The 20,514-nt window shown below is 38.5% G+C and overlaps 1 protein-coding gene and 1 pseudogene across 1 annotated transcript; one reads left to right on the top strand and one right to left on the bottom strand.

The window, feature by feature from the left end:
- Positions 1–6,202: 6,202 nt before the first annotated feature.
- Positions 6,203–14,518, bottom strand: LOC130745043 (auxin-responsive protein SAUR65-like; annotated as a pseudogene).
- On the top strand, positions 7,403–8,539 carry LOC130747564 (auxin-induced protein 15A-like). Its single transcript, XM_057600537.1, has one exon. It carries the CDS (start codon positions 7,435–7,437, stop codon positions 7,708–7,710), a length of 276 nt encoding a protein of 91 aa, XP_057456520.1. The 5' UTR covers positions 7,403–7,434; the 3' UTR covers positions 7,711–8,539.
- Positions 14,519–20,514: the final 5,996 nt, after the last annotated feature.

Here is a 20,514-nt window from a genome sequence, read left to right as displayed (position 1 = left end):
ATTTTCTTTTTACTTCTTTCTTCAAACAAGCACAAAATGGGTTTTCGTTTACCTGCTATCCGACGGGCATCCTTCACTGCCCAATCAGCATCAAAATCTGCAGAAGTGCCAAAGGGATATCTTGCTGTCTATGTTGGAGAAAAACAGAAACGGTTTGTAATCCCCGTAGCATACTTGAATCAACCTTCATTCCAAGACTTGCTGAATCAGGCCGAAGAAGAGTTTGGATATGATCATCCCATGGGTGGGCTCACGATTCCTTGCAGCGAAGATGTTTTCCAACACATATCTTCTTGCTTGAATGGGCTCTAATTCTCACTCTGTAGGAGATTGACATATAATAGTAGATAAGTTTTGTACAATAGGCATCTTCTTAACTTGTAAAGATGGCCCCTTCACGAGAAGTGGGATTAAATTAAATTACAAATTGACAAAGTCAATTCTCTATTTTATTGTGTGATGATTATGAACTCAGATACTAAATGCTTCTTTAATCAATTACAATTTTCAATTCTGCCTGTTAATTCCTTATGCAGAAGTAGCAAGGCTGCTTGCTGTTAAAAAAGCAAAAATGATATCCATACTTGAATGTGCTCATAAATTGCATGGCAAAAAAGGTAAGATGAATTTTCTTTGGGCCAAAGTATCAAGCATCAGTTTCTATTTTGAAAGGATAAAAGATTTTCAAATTTGATGCACATAAGTATAGATTATGGCCCCAGGCATACATAAAGATGCCGCCCCTGCCAACTTCCAAGGATAACAGTGGACTTAAAATCAGAGTTTAATTATTTCACTTACTTTCAATGGATTGCATCTATAACTAAAGTAACATCTAATTTCTTTGAGGTATGGCTTATCTCCACCTGTTGATTCCCTTATTTCTTTTGTGAAGATTTAGGCATGCCGTAAATTTTCAAAAAATCAATGAGTATTTATCAGATTTTTGAGCTAATTATGCTTAAGGCCATCTACAGTTGATCAAAATAAGCTCAGTGGCCAAAGTGTAATGTGGTTAGCTCCAATGTGGAACCACATTTCAATCATTTCTACCTAGTATCAGTAAGTTACAATATGTGGTCTTCCTAGATCCAAATTCCAATCACATTACAATTAATCCTTGATAAGTACCTTGAAAATAATAACATGTGATCTTTCATTACCCCTTGTCTCCCGCTAGACCCCATCAAATAGCTCATCAACCACTCATTTCAATGGAGAACAGCTCTGCCTTTCTTCAATAGAAACTATCACAAATTCCACTTGCTTCTACAAAAATTATTGTCAATTTAGTACATGAAAGGATAATTCAAGCAGGCTTAACATAATTTACAAATTAAAGAATCTGGTTTAACAGAAGTTCACAAACAATAAGCTGACTTGCAGATCAAATAATCATATAATTAGTATCAAACAATGAAAGACTATTCTGTCTATTTGTGTCATATTTATGCATAAAAGGTTACAATATCAATTCATTGAAATTTTACCAGAACATGTTACAATCTCTCTGTTCATAACTATCTCATAAAATGGCCTCTTACAAAGGCACACTACAAAGGAAAAAGAAAGTTCTTGATGTACAAAAAATTGCCTCAATTAATCTATGTTAGCTCCTTCAATCCATGGGGTTAGCACTTATTCAATTGAGAAGTAATTGTCAAACTCAGGAAAATATGGAATGAAAATACTGTCTTGATGCTGAGTACACAGCATAGAGCTAACTTTATACTGATAACATATTACAAATATGGAAATAATATCTCTCCTAATTATGGGAATAATTTCCCTGATCTGTAACAGCTAATCAACAATTAATCCTAATTACAGGCTTGGTCAACTACAATTATATACAGCAATTAATCTGGTCAGTAACTGTTATTCAATTGATTAGTCAATCAATTCCTTTGACATCCCCCCTCAAATTGATGCTGGTAAGTCTACAAGCATCAATTTGCTAGCTAGGACATTGTGGCGCTGACGTGTCAAGGATTTGGTGAAAATATCAGCAATCTGAACAGCAGTTGAGACATGAGGTAGAGTGATAACTCGGCGGTCATAGGCTTCTCGTATAGAGTGACAATCAACCTCTATGTGCTTTGTTCGTTCATGGTATACTGGATTTGCTGCGATTTGTATGGCACTGGTGTTGTCGGCATGTAGTGGAATTGGTTGTGTTTGAAGGAACCCAAGATCTGCAAGAAGACCACGCAACCAAATTATCTCGGAGCAAGCAACAGACATGGCGCGATACTCTGCTTCAGTTGATGACTTTGAGACCGAATCTTGTTTCTTACATTTCCATGAGATTAGAGCATCACCCAGAAACATACACCAACCAGTAGTAGATTTCCTTGTGTCTGGACATCCGGCCCAATCAGCATCACTGTATGCTTGGAGCTGAAGTGATGATCCAGTAGGAAAGAATAAGCCACGTTTAGAGGTACCAATGAGGTATCGAATGATGCGGTGTACTGCTGAAAGGTGCAAATGCCGAGGTGATTGCATGAACTTACTGACTGTGTGGACAGCAAAAGAAATGTCAGGTCGGGTGGTGGTGAGGTAGATAAGACTACCTACCAGCTTGCGATATAAAGTGGGATCTTCTAGAAGGTCACCTTCATCCCGTCTATACTTCACATTAACTTCCATGGGGGTGTCAACTGAGGTCACATTGGTGAGGCTAGCTAATTGGATCAGGTCTTGAATATACTTGTGCTGATTTAAAAATATTCCTTTGGGCTGATAATGTACCTCTAACCCCAAGAAGTAAGTGAGCTGTCCAAGATCTTTCATGCGAAAAGTTGAATGCAACAATTGTTTAATTGTAGAAATAACCTCTTGATCAGACCCTGTCACCACAATATCATCCACATAAACTAGGAGTACCACGATACCTTTTGAAGTCCTTTGTAAGAAAAGGGATGGATCATATTGGCTCTGTGTGAAGGAAAATCCAAGTAGTGTGGATTGAAACTTCTCGAACCAGACTCTTGGTGCTTGTTTCAAACCATACAAAGAGCGCTTCAGTTTGCAAACTTCATTAGGGGAGAGTGTGGGCATACCACTCGGAAGTTTGATGTAAACTTCCTCCTTGAGATCACCGTGCAAGAAGGCGTTTTTGACATCCATCTGATGTAATGTCCAAGACTGGGAGGCAGCAATTGCAAGAATAGTACGCACCGTTGTCATCTTGGCGACAGGTGCAAAGGTCTCATCATAGTCAAGTCCATATTGTTGCTTATTTCCAAGAACAACCAGTCGAGCCTTGTACCGGTCTATTGAGCCATCCGAACGAAGTTTTATAGAAAACACAAACTTGCTGCCAAGAGGCTTAACAGATGGTGGACACGGAACCACATCCCATGTCTGATTTTCTTCTAATGCTAGAAGTTCTGTTTCAACAGCATTTTGCCAACATTCATGCTCCATTGCCTGTTTATAAGAGGAAGGGAGAGAAACAGAAGATAAAGTTGCTGTCAAAGACAAGGGAGAGGTGAAACCATACTTTTCAGGTGGTTTACGAACGCGAGAACTGCGTCGTAGAAGGTCTGGTAGTGCAGCCTGTACTGGATCAGCTTGCAGGGAAGGATCCTGAAGAGGCCTTGGAGGTTCTGGTGGCAAATTTGGAGCAACATTACCACGCCTTTGATACGTCAAGAGAGGTCTTGCTGATTGTGGTCCTATAGCAGAGCTAGAAAACAATGGCAAAACAGAAATTGAAGGAGAGCTATGGTCTAGGTGAGATGCAAAAAAATATTTATTTTCTTGAAAGATGACATTTCTTGAGACCCGAATCCGACATTGACTAGGATCATAACATAGAAAACCTTTATGGTGAGTAGAGTATCCAAGGAAAGCACATTCAATAGATTGAGCAGTGAGCTTTGTGCGTTCTTGGGGAGGAAGATGAAGGTAACACACACAACCAAAGGTGCGAAGGTTAGTATATGTGGGTGGATGACCAAATAACCGAGTGAAAGGAGTGTCATTGTTCAAAGATGGAGAAGGCAAGCGGTTAATGAGATACACAGCAGTGGAGAGAGCTTCACACCAAAAACGAGTTGGCACAAAAGATTCCAGCAAGAGGGTGCGGACAACATCGAGCAAATGGCGGTTTTTTCTTTCTGCTACCCCGTTTTGTTGGGGAGTTGAAGGGCAAGACCTTTGAGATAGAATACCATTATTTTGCAAGAACTCTTGAAACAAATGAGATGTGTACTCCCCTCCATTGTCAGAGCGAAGAATCTTAATTTTTGATGAAAATTGGGTTTGAACATAAGCATGGAAGAATTTGAATGTAGAAAATACTTCAGCTTTTGAGCGCAAAAAATAGATCCATGTGAAACGACTATAGTCGTCAATAAAAGTGACAAAATATTTGTCATTAGCATGAGATGTAACAGGGGCCATCCCCCATAAATCACTATGGATCATATCAAAAGGTTTTTCTACATTCGAATGATGAGTTGGAAAAGGTAGAATCTTACTCTTGCCAAGTTTACACGAACTGCAATCAAACTGAATAGTACTAAAAGATGGGATCTTTTTATTTTCAAGGAAACCAGATTTTAGCAAGTCATGAAGTACAACTGAGTTTGGATGACCAAGACGTTTATGCCACGTTTGGTAATCAACATTAGCAGAATTACAAGAAACAGAAGGCAATGAAAGACATTGAGACAAAGGGAAATGGAGTGGAAAAAGACGTCCAACTTTAGGCCCCTTCACGATCATCTTCCCCGTGTGTTGATCCTGCACAAGACAACCAGATTTTGAGAATTCTACCCGACAGTCATTGTCAACTAACTGACCAACAGAAATAAGATTACTAGTGAGACCAGGGGACACAAAAACATCTGTTAGAGTTGAAGAAATATCACCAGTGGCTGTAATAGGTAATTGGTTGCCATCAGCAGTATGAATCATGAGATTTCCAGAATATTTGGTGACATCAGTAAGGAATTGAGCATTGTTTGTCATATGGTGGGAAGCCCCAGAGTCAAAGTACCAAGGGGAAGAGGTAGAGAAAGATTTACCTGAGATTCCCAAAGCAGAAAATGCGGAAATGATCATTTGTTGAACTATTTCAGGAGTCAGAGTTTGAACAGGGGCAGGAGCATTTTGTTGGACAAATGCTGAATTGGCAGAATTGCTAGGAAAAGAAGAACCAACCGAGGCAGTAAATGCTGTGACCGGTCGCTTTGGAGGTCTTATTGGGCATTCTTTGATAATATGTCCATTCTTTTTGCAGTAATTGCAGTACTTTTTTGAACAATTTGCAGCAAGATGTCCAAAGCCTTTGCAACAAAAACATTGAACAGCACTCATGTCTCGCCCTCTTGGCTTTCCTTGTGCTGCATATGCCACTGGAACAGAGGTGGACTTTTGTTGTTCCATGGATGTTTGAGTGAGGAGGCGTTGTTCTTCACGAAGTAGCTCATTGAGACATGAATCCAATGAGGGTACAGGGTTCCGATTCATGAGATTAGACCTGATGCCTTCAAAGTCAGATCTCAATTTCATAAGAAATTGATCTCGTTTAGTAGTTTCATGAACTAACTGTACCGATTTAAGACCATCAGCAGTCAAGTTCTCATGGACTATGTCAGTATATTCAGCCCAAAGATTCGTGAAATGAGAGTAAAATTCAGAGATCGAGAGACTTTCCTGCTGAGAAATGGCGATGTCATGTTCCAGTTGGAACCTACGAGCAGCGTTATTCTGACTATAGATTTTCTTTAGGAAGTCCCACATATCGGCAGCCGTCTTGAACGGTCGAAGATTAAGAACGATGCTGGGATCAACAGAGCTGATGATCCATGTCTTGACTTGAGCATCTTTTACCTCCCACTTGGCATGTTCAGTCTTATGTTTGTCTTTATCAGGAGCTGGGTCGCTGCGATCAACATGACCCCAAAGGTCCTTACCCGTGACAAATATTTCGAATTGAAATGCCCAGGTTGAGTAGTTCTTGCCATTAAGGCGAACAAATAAGACATCAAATTTTTCTGTAGCCATGAGGTTGAGAAAAAAAACGAAGACAAAGGGTGTATCGAGGATAACCACGAAGGAACGTGGTCTGAACTAGGACAAGGCTGAGAAAAAAAACATGGTCTAGGACAAGAGACTAGGAATTTTCTGGCTAGACTAGGATATGATCGAAAACCAGCTGTGATACCATGTCAAACTCAGGAAAATATGGAATGAAAATACTGTCTTGATGCTGAGTACACAGCATAGAGCTAACTTTATACTGATAACATATTACAAATATGGAAATAATATCTCTCCTAATTATGGGAATAATTTCCCTGATCTGTAACAGCTAATCAACAATTAATCCTAATTACAGGCTTGGTCAACTACAATTATATACAGCAATTAATCTGGTCAGTAACTGTTATTCAATTGATTAGTCAATCAATTCCTTTGACAGTAATTTCTAAGAAAATGTCTTCTCCACAAGGAATTGTAAGACCACCCATTGGATGGTCATAGCCAAATTGTTCTTCAGCTTGGTTCAGCATCTCTTGGAATGAAGTTTGCCTCAAGTATGATATGGGGATCACAAACCTCTTCATTTTCTCTCCAACATAAACTGCAAGATAGCCCTTCGGCACCTCCACAGCTTTTGAAGATGCTTGGTTTAAAGCAAATGGTGCTTTTCTAATACTTGGTAAACGAAAACCCATGGTAGTATGTGTTACGAGGAGACGGGTCTAAAGAAGATGTGAATATAAAATGCAAGCTCTGAATTTCCAATGCCTTGAATGATTTGTGCTGGTCCTAAGTGCCTGCAGCCATGAATATATATAGATGAAAGGATATATAACAAATTGTCGGCTACTTGAATGATCAATGAAGGAGGGCAATGAGATGAGAGTTATGGGGCCTAAGGGAGACAAGGGCATATAAGAGGTCACATGGAGTTGTCTTAGGGTACTTTCTGAAGGATCAACTATCACATGTTATTGTATATATTCCAAACCCCACCTTCTTGAGATTAGGCCAACATATTTGGAGTGGGGTGTGATCTATAGTTATCTAATACCTTACAATTTGTCAGGAAGATATCACTCACCAGCTGTGCATGACCATTAATCTATGCTGTCAAAATATAATAAAAAAACATGTTAAAGCATGTTATGGAGTCCCAATTAATGCATGAACAAACATTGCAGGTGGATGCTTTATATTGGCCATTGTTTTAGAAGGTGGGGTACAATCTTAAGACAACACCACCTGATATCTCATTGGTATGCACTCCATCCTTCAACAATCATTTCACTTGGAATTGAATTCCCTAAAAAATCTAAAAACCTATAAATACACTCCTCTCACAAACAACACAACATCCTCAACCATTTAGGCCCAATCTTCTTAAGTTAGAAATCTTTGCTTTTTACTTCTTTCTTCAAGCAAGCACAAAAAATGGGCTTCCGTTTACCTACTATTCGACGGGCATCCTTCACTGCCCAATCAGCTTCAAAATCTGCAGAAGTGTCAAAGGGATATCTTGCAGTTTATGTGGGAGAAGAACAGAAGCGGTTTGTGATCCCCGTAGCATACTTGAACCAACCTTCATTCCAAGAGTTGCTAAGTCAGGCTGAGGAAGAGTTTGGATTTGATCATCCCATGGGCGGCCTCACAATTCCTTGCAGCGAAGATGTCTTCCAACACATCACTTGTTGCTTGAGTGGGGTCTAAATGCCACACTATAGGAGATTGACATAGAATAGTGGAGAAGTTTTGTACAATAGGCATCTTCTTAACTTGTAAATATTACTGCCCCTTCATGAGAAATGAGCAAAAAGTTACTATCTGAATTACAAATTGGCAAATTCAATCCTCTATTTTTCTTTGTAATGACTTACGGCAATGATCTCAGCTACTAATTATTTCTTTAATTCACTTGCTTTTCCTAATTCACCTACACCAACTACTTCTTCTTCTTCTTTCTCTCCGTCTAATATAAATCATCTCCTATTCAACTATCTAATTACTTAAGATGTTAAATTTCATGAGTCAAACAGAATTAATAAATATGGCCTTGTAGTAAATTACAGAGTGGCTTGAACAAAACAGTAAAATTATGAACAGAAAATCATTCTCTAACATACTGAGTGCCCTTTCTTTGTTTTCAAATTCATCCACTCAAGTGGGGTAAGGCTACATGCATCAGACCTTTCTTATGTTTCCCCCACATAATTTTTTCTTCCTCTTTCCCATCTCATCCTTAATTTGGAAAATTTATGGATCCCCCCATGTATAGGGTCAAATAAAGGTGTTACTCAAGAGAAAAATATGAAGGTGGGTTAAAAAAATAATCATTGGATTCTTTCTAGGTTTACAGATTAGCATAAACTGGAGAAGTCCATTTCAGACAAGAGATTGGGTTGGAAATTGCATTTGAAAGAATACAAATGTCAGAAACCCGTAAGTCTTAGCAAGTGAAAGAAAGAGACAAGTACGAAAGTGCTGCCAACATGAAAATCTTACTTATGGTCCAACATCTACTATGCCTCACAAAATCAAATCAAGCAGAAATGAAGGCAAGGCAAGCAAAGCAAAGATGAAAAACACAATACCATTTTGACAAATTGATGCAGCACATCAACCGTGGCACTTGCTCCTCTGCAACTTTCCGATTCCTTTTCAGATACCTTCAGGGACAAGAAACAGGAGATGAAGCCTAAGGTAGTGGAATAAAGAATGTTAAAAAGTGAAGAGGCAGCAGCATATATACATACCCTTGCGAGCTGGGATCCCGTAAGAAATTGTGATTGAAGAACTGCTTGAATGTAGCTCTTTCAAAGCCTCTCGTAGGTGCAGTTCGGTAGATGCCAAACTATTTTGAAACAGCCGAAAAAACAAACAATATTGAGGGATAAGAGATATTTACAATACCAAAATAAATAATTTTTTACAAAAAAATTAAAAACAATACATACTAACTATAATAATAAAAAAATTAATGTTCTTTTGCCAATTCACTACCTGCAATTAACAAATTCCATCGAATGGCAGCCTCCTGGTCACTAGTTGATATAATATTTCCCCAACACTCACAAATCAACCTGCACCCATAATATTACCTCAGTTTCCGTACAAAAGAAAACAGGAACAGTATGTATCAGGAACAGTATGTTTACCTGGAAGTTGTTCAGTGCTTCAATTGTCTCTTGTAAACTTAAACCAGTTAGCAATACTACTCCCTCCCGGCCTGAGCTAATGCCCGGTGGTGCTGCACTGCTGCTTTCATCACATTCTTGAGAATTTCCTGAAAGATTAATGTTTTATTTCCATCAACATCATAACAATCTGCAGCTACTGCAACAAACATTTGCCTTCTTCCAGGAAAGTAACTTGCATTAGAACTTCCAGTAGAGGAGACCTCGCGTGTAACTGCTTCGATAATTTCCTTCTGCCTTGCTTCTGGGTCCATCTCTCCATTCAACTTAGAGTCTCCTTCAATGGAGAATCTTGAAGAAATATCTTCTACATCTCTTAATGAGTCACTTATTGGCTCTTCTGTAATTGGTGTAATTTACAAGCGGGGGGTTTTGTGGTGGCTTCTGCAATGCTCTATATGCAACAGGTAGTTGCAGCAGTGTTCAGGCCATGAAAAACGCTGAATGTTTTTCAGGCCATTTTTGCGGAATTCTAGCCAAAGATTTTTGTCTGCAACAAGCTTTACCAGTGAATCTGCAATGGCTTTCTGGTCATGTGGATCAACTAAGAGTCCGTTGTTGAGTGCCTGGAGTGAGGGGATGTAAACTAAAAATAAATTACTTAACACAAACAATATATACAATTAACGCAAAAGAGAGAATGTAGCTTGCTTGCTTAGCAAGTTATTATCAAATAATAAACCAATTTGGATAAGTAGAAATATTGAAAAACTGTGGAGGGCCCCTGATTGAAAAGTGAGAACTAGTTTCGTAATATAAACTATGTAGTAAATTAATGTAAAAATAGTTGTAGTATACCTTCAGAATATCCACTGGCCCTTCATTTTTTTGTTGCAACAACAGGTAAACCATAAGTTGCAGCCTGTAGTAAGGAAAGAACAAAGAAGCCTTGTAATTTACATATTTTCAGACAAACTAAGTTATGTAAATCATATTTCAGAGGCTAAATATCAATGAGCCTAGCTATTATCTACCTCTCAAGTAATAATTAAAATTTTACCTCAATGAGTGTCTGTCAAAATAGTTCCACTAGGGCCAGGTTCCTAAAAACTCCCTTCAAAAGAAAAAGAAAAAACCCCATGTATTACTGTTAGCAGATGTTGTATTGGAAAAAACACAAGGCAGTGAAAGTTAGATAAAGTCATAGTAGTCTAGTACAATAATCAAGACTGATGCAGATTTGATTACTTCACAAATTGACTTTAATAGGGTTGAGAACTGATCTTGACCTACTTTGCACTCTAGTTTTTATGACTTTCAACATAAATACCCTTTGTCTATCATGTTGAACTTGAATTATTATCATAATAAATGTTTTGTGAATACTAAAACCAGATGTTGGGATTCTTCAATGAATGCACCTTTGTTTTTGCATCCAGACCATATATCTCTGGAATTTCAGATTGCTTAGTGCTTGGGAAAACCCACTTGACCATACAAATCATTCTTGACAATGAGCTTAAGCACCATGGTAAGAACTGCAGAGCTGCAGAAACGAAACGCAGAAACGCTCGTGTTTCAAGCCATCATACAGCCCCAATTGCTCTTCAATCTCTTGCCTTGTCCTAGTGACGACCATTTTAGCAGCATCCAAACTCATCTCCGATTCCCTGTCAGGATACCTTGAGGGACAAGAAACAGGAGATGAAGAAAAATGTTGTCGTTCCCAATCTTCTCATCCTTTCCTATCGAATCAAGAAACCCTTGAGTGAATAAATAGCATACACGTCAAGAACCCTAATGTTAGGGTTAAGATTGAAGCGCGATTGAAACAGAGAGACGAATGAAAGCAGCGATCAGCGTGTTCTAGGGTTTTGATTCTTGGGTACTGCGAGCGATTCAGAGTGAGAAAGATAATGAGATGCCACAGGCGGAAGCATCATCAACGATGAACGCGTCGCCGCAATAATCCACTCGATTCACGGTGGTCGCCGGAGAAGCACTGCACTGCAATGAGTGAGTGAGGGGTTTGTGTGGATTTTGGAAAGGGAAGCATTGACTGTACATGCCATTTATAGTAATAGGTAGTGACTTTGTTTTTACACCACGCGCTTCTTGTGTGCTTTCAATTCACGCGACGCGCTCCTATTAATCTTGTGTCGCTTTATGCCCAAATGTTTTCTCCTTTCTTGCATTAAAAAAAATATTAAATTACTAAATTAAATATATATTAAATTTTTTTTTAATTATTTCAAGAGGTCTCTTACTCATTTTAATACTCTTTTATTTTTTAAATGCGTAATAATACTCTCTTTCAATATTCTCTTTTTTTGTAGCGTATATCGTACAACTGCATGTTGGGTCTGGTACAGTCTAAAAAGTCCACAAAAGTGTAAATATTTTTGTCTAAGTGCTTGCGTCCATTATATATATATATATAGATGAGATGATGTGTTACAAATTGTTGGCTACATGAAAGATCAATGATTGAAGGCAATGAGATGAGAGTCATGGGACCTAAGGGAGACAGGGGCATATAAAATGTCACATGGTGTTGTCTTAGAGAAATTTCTAAAGGATCATCTATCAAGATATTGCAAGCCCCACATTCTTGAAGGAAGGCCAGCATTTTAATCTACTTGAAATAAAACAGATGTATGATCACAATGGACTCTATGAATATCCAATGTCTTGCAATTTTTCTGGTAAATATCACTTACCAGCTCTAAATCAGCATCAATATTTGCTTTCGAAGTGTAGAAACATGTCTAAAGCATGTTTACAAAATTATGGAGTCCCAATTAATGCATGAACAAGCATTGCAGGTGGATTCTTTATATTGGCCATTGTATTTGAAGGTGGGGTACAATCTTAATTCTTAAGACAACATCACCTGATATCTCATTGGTATGCACTCCATCATTCAACAATAATTTCACTTAGAATTGGGTTTCCAAAGACCCTAAAAAAACTATAAATACACTCCTCTTGCCTTCATAAACAGCACAAGTCATTGGCCTTCCTCAAGTATTTAGAACACAATCTTCTTAAAAGTTTGATATCTTTGTTTTTTGCTTCCTTCAAATAAGCACAAAAAATGGGTTTCCGTTTACCTGCTATTCGACGGACATCCTTCGCTGGCCAAGCAGCTTCAAAATCTTCATAAGTGCCAAAGGGACATGTTGCAGTGTATGTTGGAGAAAAACAAAAGCGGTTTGTGATCCCCATATCATACTTGAACCAACCTTCATTTCAAGATTTGCTGAATCAAGCTGAGGAAGAGTTTGGATATGATCATCCCATGGGCGGCCTCACAATTCCTTGCACCGAAGATGTCTTCCAACACATAACTTCTTGCTTTAATGGGCTATAAATCTCACTATGTAGGAGACTGACGTAGGATAGTGGAGAAATTTTGTACAATAGGCATATTCTTACCTTGCAAAGATTACCCCTTTAATCAGAAATGGGGAAAATACTATCTGAATTACAAATTGGAATAGTTAATCCTCTAATTTTAATTTTTTGTGTAAAGACTGATGTCAATGAACTCAGCTTCTAAACATTTCTTTTATCAATTGTGATTTTCACTTCTCTTTGTTAGGTCCTTTTGCAGAAGTAGCAACTGCTAAGAAAAGAAAACCAAGAAATTTAGACTCGATTGTTCACATAAATTCCACAGCAGACATAAATACTTGATTCACAGCAAGGCTAAAAGCTAAGATTATTTTTTACCAAACTGAAGTATCAAGCATCAGGTTTTATTTTCAAAAGAAAAAACACTATTTCATAGATGAAGAATTTGGAAACTTTAGATTTATCCTATAATGATTTATTTGGAGCAATCCCTCCATCATTTACACCCTCACATTTTTGTTAAAGTTCAGTGTGGCATAAAATATATGGTGCTGAATGGAATGATATCGTGAGTCCATATTACGTACTCACTTTTATTTTATTAAATGATAAAATATTTTTGTTATTTTTTAATCATAACACTTTTATTATTGTGTGGGCTGGGCTTTTAAACTTTGAGAGAAGGAATAGGATTTAAGAGAACTAGGGCAAGCAAGCAAGCATTTCTGCTTTCAACGAACAACGATGTTTAATTCCAGACCCCTCACCCTCCTTTTGGATCACAATCACAATGACGATTCAGGTACAAACCCTCTTGGTTTTATTTTAATACAAACCCTAATTTCATGTTTGGATGGGTTGTTGTTTTGTTTTAAATTTTAATTTTAATTTTAATTGTTGGTTTAGTTGGGAAGGATTCTGCGAAATTAAAAGCTGATGACAACGTTGATCATGATCATCCTAATGGTACAATCAAACCCTAACCCTAAATCATATATATTTCATGTTTGATGTTTCCTTTTGTTATGCATCGTATCGTGGCTGCTTAATTGTATTGTATTCTTCTTGTAGTTGCCAAGAAGAATGACTTAGGAGACAACAATCACAAGGATCTCTTTTCTGAAACTCAAGCCAGACAACATTTCAATGCCTGGTGCGGTCAATATCGCAAGGGCGGCTACCAAGACGAAGAAGAGGAACAAAGGAGGTTCCTTATCTTCAAGGAAGGACTTAGCTTGAATGGGTCACCCGCGAGAATCAGAAGCTTGGTTACCGAGCCTACGGCCTCAATCTCTATTCTGATCTAACCAATGAAGAATTTCGGTCTGACTACAGTATGCTGCCTAGTGATGATTCCGACACTGAAGATGAAGATGAAATTGATAACAATACTAATGACGACATGGGCTGAATCCGAGTTTGTTTTATCCTTTATCTTAAAAGGATTAATAGAAAAGCTAGATGCACACAAATAGTTTGGGATGCCACATAGGATTAGAAGCTGATGTGGAAGAAGTAGATGAAAGTAACAAGCTGATATGGAGACGCCACATTCCGCGCTTCAGGATTAATATATTATAAATAGGTAGATAGATTTTACCAAAACATGTTACAATCTCTCTGTTCATAACTACCTCATAAAATGGCATTTTTCTGCTTACAAAGACACACTACAAAGGTAAAAGAAATTCCCTGCTGTACAAAAAATTGTCTCAAATAATCTATGTTAGCTCCTTCAATTAATGCAGTTAGTACTAATTCAACTGAGAAGTAATTTCTAAGAACATGTCTTCTCCACACGGAATTGTAAGACCACCCATTGGATGGTCATAGCCAAATTGTTCCTCAGCTTGGTTCAGCATCTCTAGGAATGAAGTTTGCCTCAAGTATGAAATGGGGATCACAAACCTCTTAATTTTCTCTCCAACGTAAACTGCAAGATAGCCTTTTGGCACTCACACAGATTTTGAAGATGCTTGGTTTACAGTAAATGATGCCTTTCGGATACCTGGTAAACCAAAACCCATTGTTGTGTGTGTTAAGAGGAGAAGGGTCTTGAAAAGATGTGTATATAAAATGCAAGCTTTGAATTTCCAATGCCTTTGTGTTGGTCCTAAGTGCCTGCAGCCATGAATATATATAGATGAAAGGATATATAACAAATTGTCGGCTACTTGAATGATCTATGAAGGAGGGCAATGAGATGAGAGTTATGGGGCCTAAGGGAGACAAGGGCATATAAGAGGTCACATGGAGTTGTCTTAGAGTACTTTCTGAAGGATCAACTATCACATGTTAATGTATATGTTCCAGGTGCTCACTAGGGTGGACAACTTTAAAAGTGGTCCACCGGCGCACCCAGGGTCAATTTTGATAATTCACAATATATTAAAAAAATATGTCAGCAGCCCCTTTCTTCTCCACCTACAATCACCAAAACCTAGCCGCCACCCCCTTTCCACAAAACCTACAACCCCAAACCTTCCTTCTTTACACCGATTAAACCACCCCTTTTCATACCCAGAATCAAGACTAGAACTCTTCACCCTCTAAGAGACACAGGTGTTTGAGATACTTCTACAGTTGGAGTTTTATATTCTGCATATTTCCCCAAATCCACTTCACTGATCATCCTCCATAGACGAACCAGCATAACCCTCTCTAACACTCTAAAAATGCGATTTTTCAGTTCTATCAGTACCAATTTCTTCAGGCACAAGCTCGAAAATTTCCCACCGATTCATGATCCGCAAGCTTCATCCACAACCCCAGTTTCAATCTCAAATTCATCAGAGAAAAGTCACAATCCCCAAGAAGCAACTAAGCGTTCACGACCATGGCGGATTCTTCACCCTCTTCAACAAACTCTTCACCCTCTTCATTTACCACCCTAAACCCTCAAACCTTCATGTTCTCTGGTATATGTTCTCCCAAGGTTTGTTCAGATCTTCACTTCCATGCTTATGTTCTCTGTTCTTCAGATCTTCATACACCACAGGGGTTTCTCCATGATTTCATGGGGGTTTTTGGTTGGTTGGATTCTGAGTTTAATTTGTAGTGGGTTATGGGTATTTTCTGGGTATTTGGCATTTGAGATTTCAGGGTTTTTTTTGTGGCAGTGTGGGAGTGAGGGGGGGGGGGGGGGAGGAGGGGGGAGAGGTTCTGAAACTGGAAATCGTCGGAGCTGTGAGGTCAAGGGGTGGCGGCGGTGACATGGCCGGCGCTGGTCAGATGAAGAACAGTGGGGGTTGGAGAAGACGAAGAACAGTAAAGTGGGGAAGATGAAGAGGGATTACAAATTTACATTTTTATCCTTTTTATCATGATTTAATCCTAACCATTCAATAAAAGAATATTCCAAGATTCTCAGATCCAACGGCATATAATAATGGTGCACAAGTGGATCAGTTTTAAAGTTCCCCACCCTAGTGAGCACCTATATTCCAAGCCCCACCTTCTTGAGATTAGGCCAACATATTTGGAGTGGGCTCCGCTGTGATCTATGGTTATCTAATACATTACAATTTGTCAGGAAGATATCACTCACCAGCTGTACATGAGCATTAATCTATGCTATCAAAATATAAAAAACATGTCAAAGCATGTTTACAATAATATGGAGTTCCAATTAATGCATGAACAAACATTGCTATATTGGTCGTTGTTTTAGAAGGTGGGGTACAATCTTAAGACAACACCGCCTGGTAACTCATTGGTATGCGCTCCATCTTCAACAATCATTTCACGTAGAATTGAATTGCATAAAAAATCTAAAAAACTATAAATACACTCCTCTTGCCTTCACAAACAACACAACATCCTCAACCATTTAGGCTCAATCTTCTTAAGTTAGAAATCTTTGCTTTCTACTTGTTTCTTCAAACAAGCACTAAAAATGGGCTTCCGCTTACCTGCTATTCGACGGGCATCCTTCACTGTCCAATCAGCTTCAAAATCTGCAGATGTGCCAAAGGGATACCTTGCAGTTTATGTAGGAGAAGAACAGAAGCGGTGTGTGATCCCCGTAGCATACTTGAACCAACCTTTATTTCAAGACTTGCTGAATCAAGCTGAAGAAGAGTTTGAATATGATCATCGCATGGGTGGCCTCACAATTCCTTGCAGAGAAGATGTTTTCCAACATGTAATTTCTTGCTTGAATGGGAACTAAATCTCTCACAATAGTTGATTGACATAGATTAGGAGAGACATTTTGTATAACAGGCATCTTATTAACTTGTAATTTGTAAAGATTACCCTTGTCATGGGAAATGAGAAAAACACACTATCTGAATTACAAATTGACTATGTTTATACTCTATTTGTTGGTGTAATGACAATGAACTCCGCTACTAAGTCTTTCTGTTTATTAATTACAATTTTCACCTTCCTCAGCAACTAGGGCCTTATACAGTAGCAAGGCTACTTGCTGTACTTACTTAAAGAAAATCAGACTGAAAGATATCAATAATTCCACAGTAGAAATTATGGTGCCCACTAGGGTGGGCAACTTTAAAATTGGTCCACCCATGGACCATCATCATATGTCGTTGGATCTGAGAATCTTGGAATATTCTTTTATTGGATGGTTAGGATTAAATGATGATAAAAAGGATAAAAATGTAAATTTCTAATCCTCTTCATCTTCCCCAATGAGATTTGGATTTCCCACCCCAAGGATTAGATTTGCCACCCAGCATTTTAAAAAAAATGCCAGGAGTACCCTTCAGAACATAAACTTCCGAAATATGTTATGTTCAAAAGATAAAGTTCTGAAACCTACAATATTTCAGAAGATTAACTCCCGAAACTATTATTCACAGCAAACGTTGGTTTTTTAAGATTCGGATCATTAAGCTTGAATGGCACAATGGAACAATGGTGAAATGGTGGTGGTGGTGTCTTGTGGTGGTGGTGGTGGAGATCTCGTGGTGGTGGTGCAATGATGGTGGTTGGGAAGAAGGCAGGAAGAATAAAGAGAGAAGTAGAGAGGGTTGGTGGTGGAGGAGGGTAGTAATAAATCAGTAGAGTAGTAGGATAGGTGGAGGAGTGTGGGAGAAGTCATGGTGGCAGGGTGGCAGACTTGTGCACCTTTAATTTCGGAACTTTATGTTCTGAATGATTCCGGTGATTTATATTCCGAAACAGTAAAAATTAGATTTGCCACCCCTTATTTGTAAGGTTTTGGAACTTTATATTCCGAAACCTTTCGGAAAGTGAAACTATAATGTCTAAAGACTGGTGTTGTTCCAGAATATCACCTGGTACAATTTCTTAAAGGGAGAGGATGTCGAAGAGGGAAACGATGTCGAAGAGGGAGACGATGGGGGGGAACTGGTTTGGAATTGAAATGAAATTGAATGGTTTGGAACTGGGAATTATAAAATCGATTAGTTTCGGAACTTAAACTACCGAAACCTTTCAAATCTTTATCTCCCATAAAATAACACGGAGGGATATTTTAGTAATTCCCCATTTTAAGTGGGGTGGCAAATCTAAATCTAGAAGTGGGAAATCCAGTTCTCTTCCCCAATCCACTGTCACCAAAAAAAAAATTCTCATCCCTTTTCCACTCCATTCCAGAAACCTCCTCTACCTAGTGGTGGTTGCCCGGAAAAATGGCCATGGTGAATGTACTAAAATAATGGGCAAGAACAAAAGAATAACAGGAAAAATTTGGAATCAATCTAAAAAATCAAAACCCAGAAGTTCAACCGGATTAAAATTGATTGAAAAACAAAAAGAGTGAAAGTTTCACCATTCTTCAAGCATGTCAGAGTAAATGGAATTGACATAAACACCAACATGTGCGTGGGTCATACTCTTTGGAGAAATTGTTAAACTCTAAATCCACAAATTGATAATCAGTTTTGAGAAGATTGTTTTGCTTTAATGTTTTCGTTAGGTAATTCAGGGTTTGCTAGGAAGAATGCCCAACCATAAGAACTCTGCTCCATTACCACCCTAGCTTGAGGGATTACCACCTCCTGCTTCGCCGTGAAACCTGTCGCCGTCGACGGAACCACGGCCTTCAGATCCACAGTCACGGACACCTACCCAAACACTTCCACGACCTCGACGGCGACTAGTCGATCTCAATCTCTCATCTATCGCCCACTCCCTGTGTAGATCTCCTTTCCCCTTCTCTCTGCTACTCTCCGTAATGGCTTATTACGTGAGTCTTGAACCTGAGTTCCACGGCGTTTGCCGTTGAGGAGGCCTTTTCTCCGCGCAAGTTCTGGTTTGGACACAGATGGGTGAAGAAGAAAACAATAGTAAGGGAAAATCTTGAAGATGTGCGTTAATTTTTGGGTGATTTTTTAGATGTGTGGCTTTTACCTCAGCATAGGGTGGGTGGTCGGGATTATCTATCGGACCGGGAGGTGCAGGGTGGTTGTTTGGCACGACGAAGGGGAAAGAGCAGGGTGGTTGTTCGGCACGGTGGGCGGAGTAGAAGTTGAAGGTGAAGACGGTGAAGAACTGCAGCCAAGCTTCAGATGCAAAAAGAAAAGGGTAAGGGAAGAGGAAAATACAAAGTTACCCTCTGGTCCATCCGATGGACCAGATTATAACTTGTGCACCCTAATGGGCACCAGAAATTATTATGTGAAACAGAGCTAAGATTATTATCAAACATTAGATTATTTGGGGAGGGATTAAAATAATTTTAAATCTTATGCACAACTTGTAAAAGTTACATTAATAGCTTCAATCATACATAAGATGCCGCCCCAGCCAACTTTCAAAGCAGTTAACAATGGACATAAAATCAAAGTTTAATTACTTCTTTTAATTTTAACGGATGTCATCGCCATCTATAGCTAAAGGAATATCTCATTTATTTGACTTATAGTTTATCTATACTCGTAATTTCTCTTTAATCTTTATAAGTTGTATTTCTCAGATTTTACTGCTGAAGGCCAACTATGGATACAGATTTTCTCATCCTTACAAGCTCAGTGAACAAGAATTCCCTGACCACTGTATGAATTCCCTGTATTGGCTCATGCTTTATCCCTTCTAGAGTAGTTAAAGTTCTCATTTCTGAGGTCAATGATATACATAGGAAAAACTTATTTGCATAAAAGTGAATTCATTGTCACAAATCTTTCAGAGCCTAAAATTTTCCAGCCAAGTTTTTCTTATTAAAGGCTCCTAATATGTGTTATTCTTTGCTTTTTTCTCCATGATCCTTTTGGTCAATGTCATCTTTATAGGAGGAAAAGAGAACACTCAAATTGGTTTCCTCAAACTCAAGTATCCATGCGAAAATTCATGGATATAACTTTGAAGAGAAAATGGAAGACTATTTTGCGTCTGTTATATCTATACTTTTGGCATAAAAGTTAACAACATCAATTCATTGAAATTTGACTAAAACATGTTACAATCTATCCGTCCATAACTACTTCACTCAAATGGCCTTTTCTGCTTGCAAAGGCAGATTAAGATGAAAAAAGGAAAGTGCCTGCTGTACAAAACTCTCTCAAATAATCTAAGTCAGGTTCTTCTACCGAAAAGGGTTTTCACCTATTTAAGTGAGAAGTGATATCTAAAAACATGTCTTCTCGGCAAGGAATTGTGAGACCGCCCATTGGATGGTCATATCCAAATTGTTCCTCGGCTTGAATCAGCAAGTCTTGGAATGAAGTTTCCCTCAAGTATGATATGGGGATCACAAACCTCTTCATTTTTTCTCCGACATAAACGGCAAGATAACCTTTCGGCACGTCTACAGCTTTTGAAGATGCTTGGTTTACAACAGACGATGCCTTTCTGATACCTGGTAAACGAAAACCCATTGTTGTATTTGTTAAGAAGAGATGTGTCCAAAAGAAGATGTGTATAGAAGATTCAAGCTTTGAATTTCCAATGCTTTGAATGATTTGTGTTGGTCCTAAGTGCTTGGAGCCATGGATATATATATATATATAGATGATATATAACAAATATCCAGCTACTTGAATTATTAACGAAAGAGGGCAATGAGATGAGAGTCATGGGACCTAAGGAAGACAAGGGC

The sequence above is a fragment of the Lotus japonicus genome, chromosome 3 (assembly GCF_012489685.1).
Source record: "Lotus japonicus ecotype B-129 chromosome 3, LjGifu_v1.2".
NCBI classification, from domain to species: domain Eukaryota; kingdom Viridiplantae; phylum Streptophyta; class Magnoliopsida; order Fabales; family Fabaceae; genus Lotus; species Lotus japonicus.
This window is presented reverse-complemented; position numbering and strand designations above follow the sequence as displayed.

Bases quoted from the DNA above. Each gene is read 5' to 3' on its own strand.
- LOC130747564 (XM_057600537.1), top strand. From the start codon at position 7,435: ATGGGCTTCCGTTTACCTACTATTCGACGGGCATCCTTCACTGCCCAA.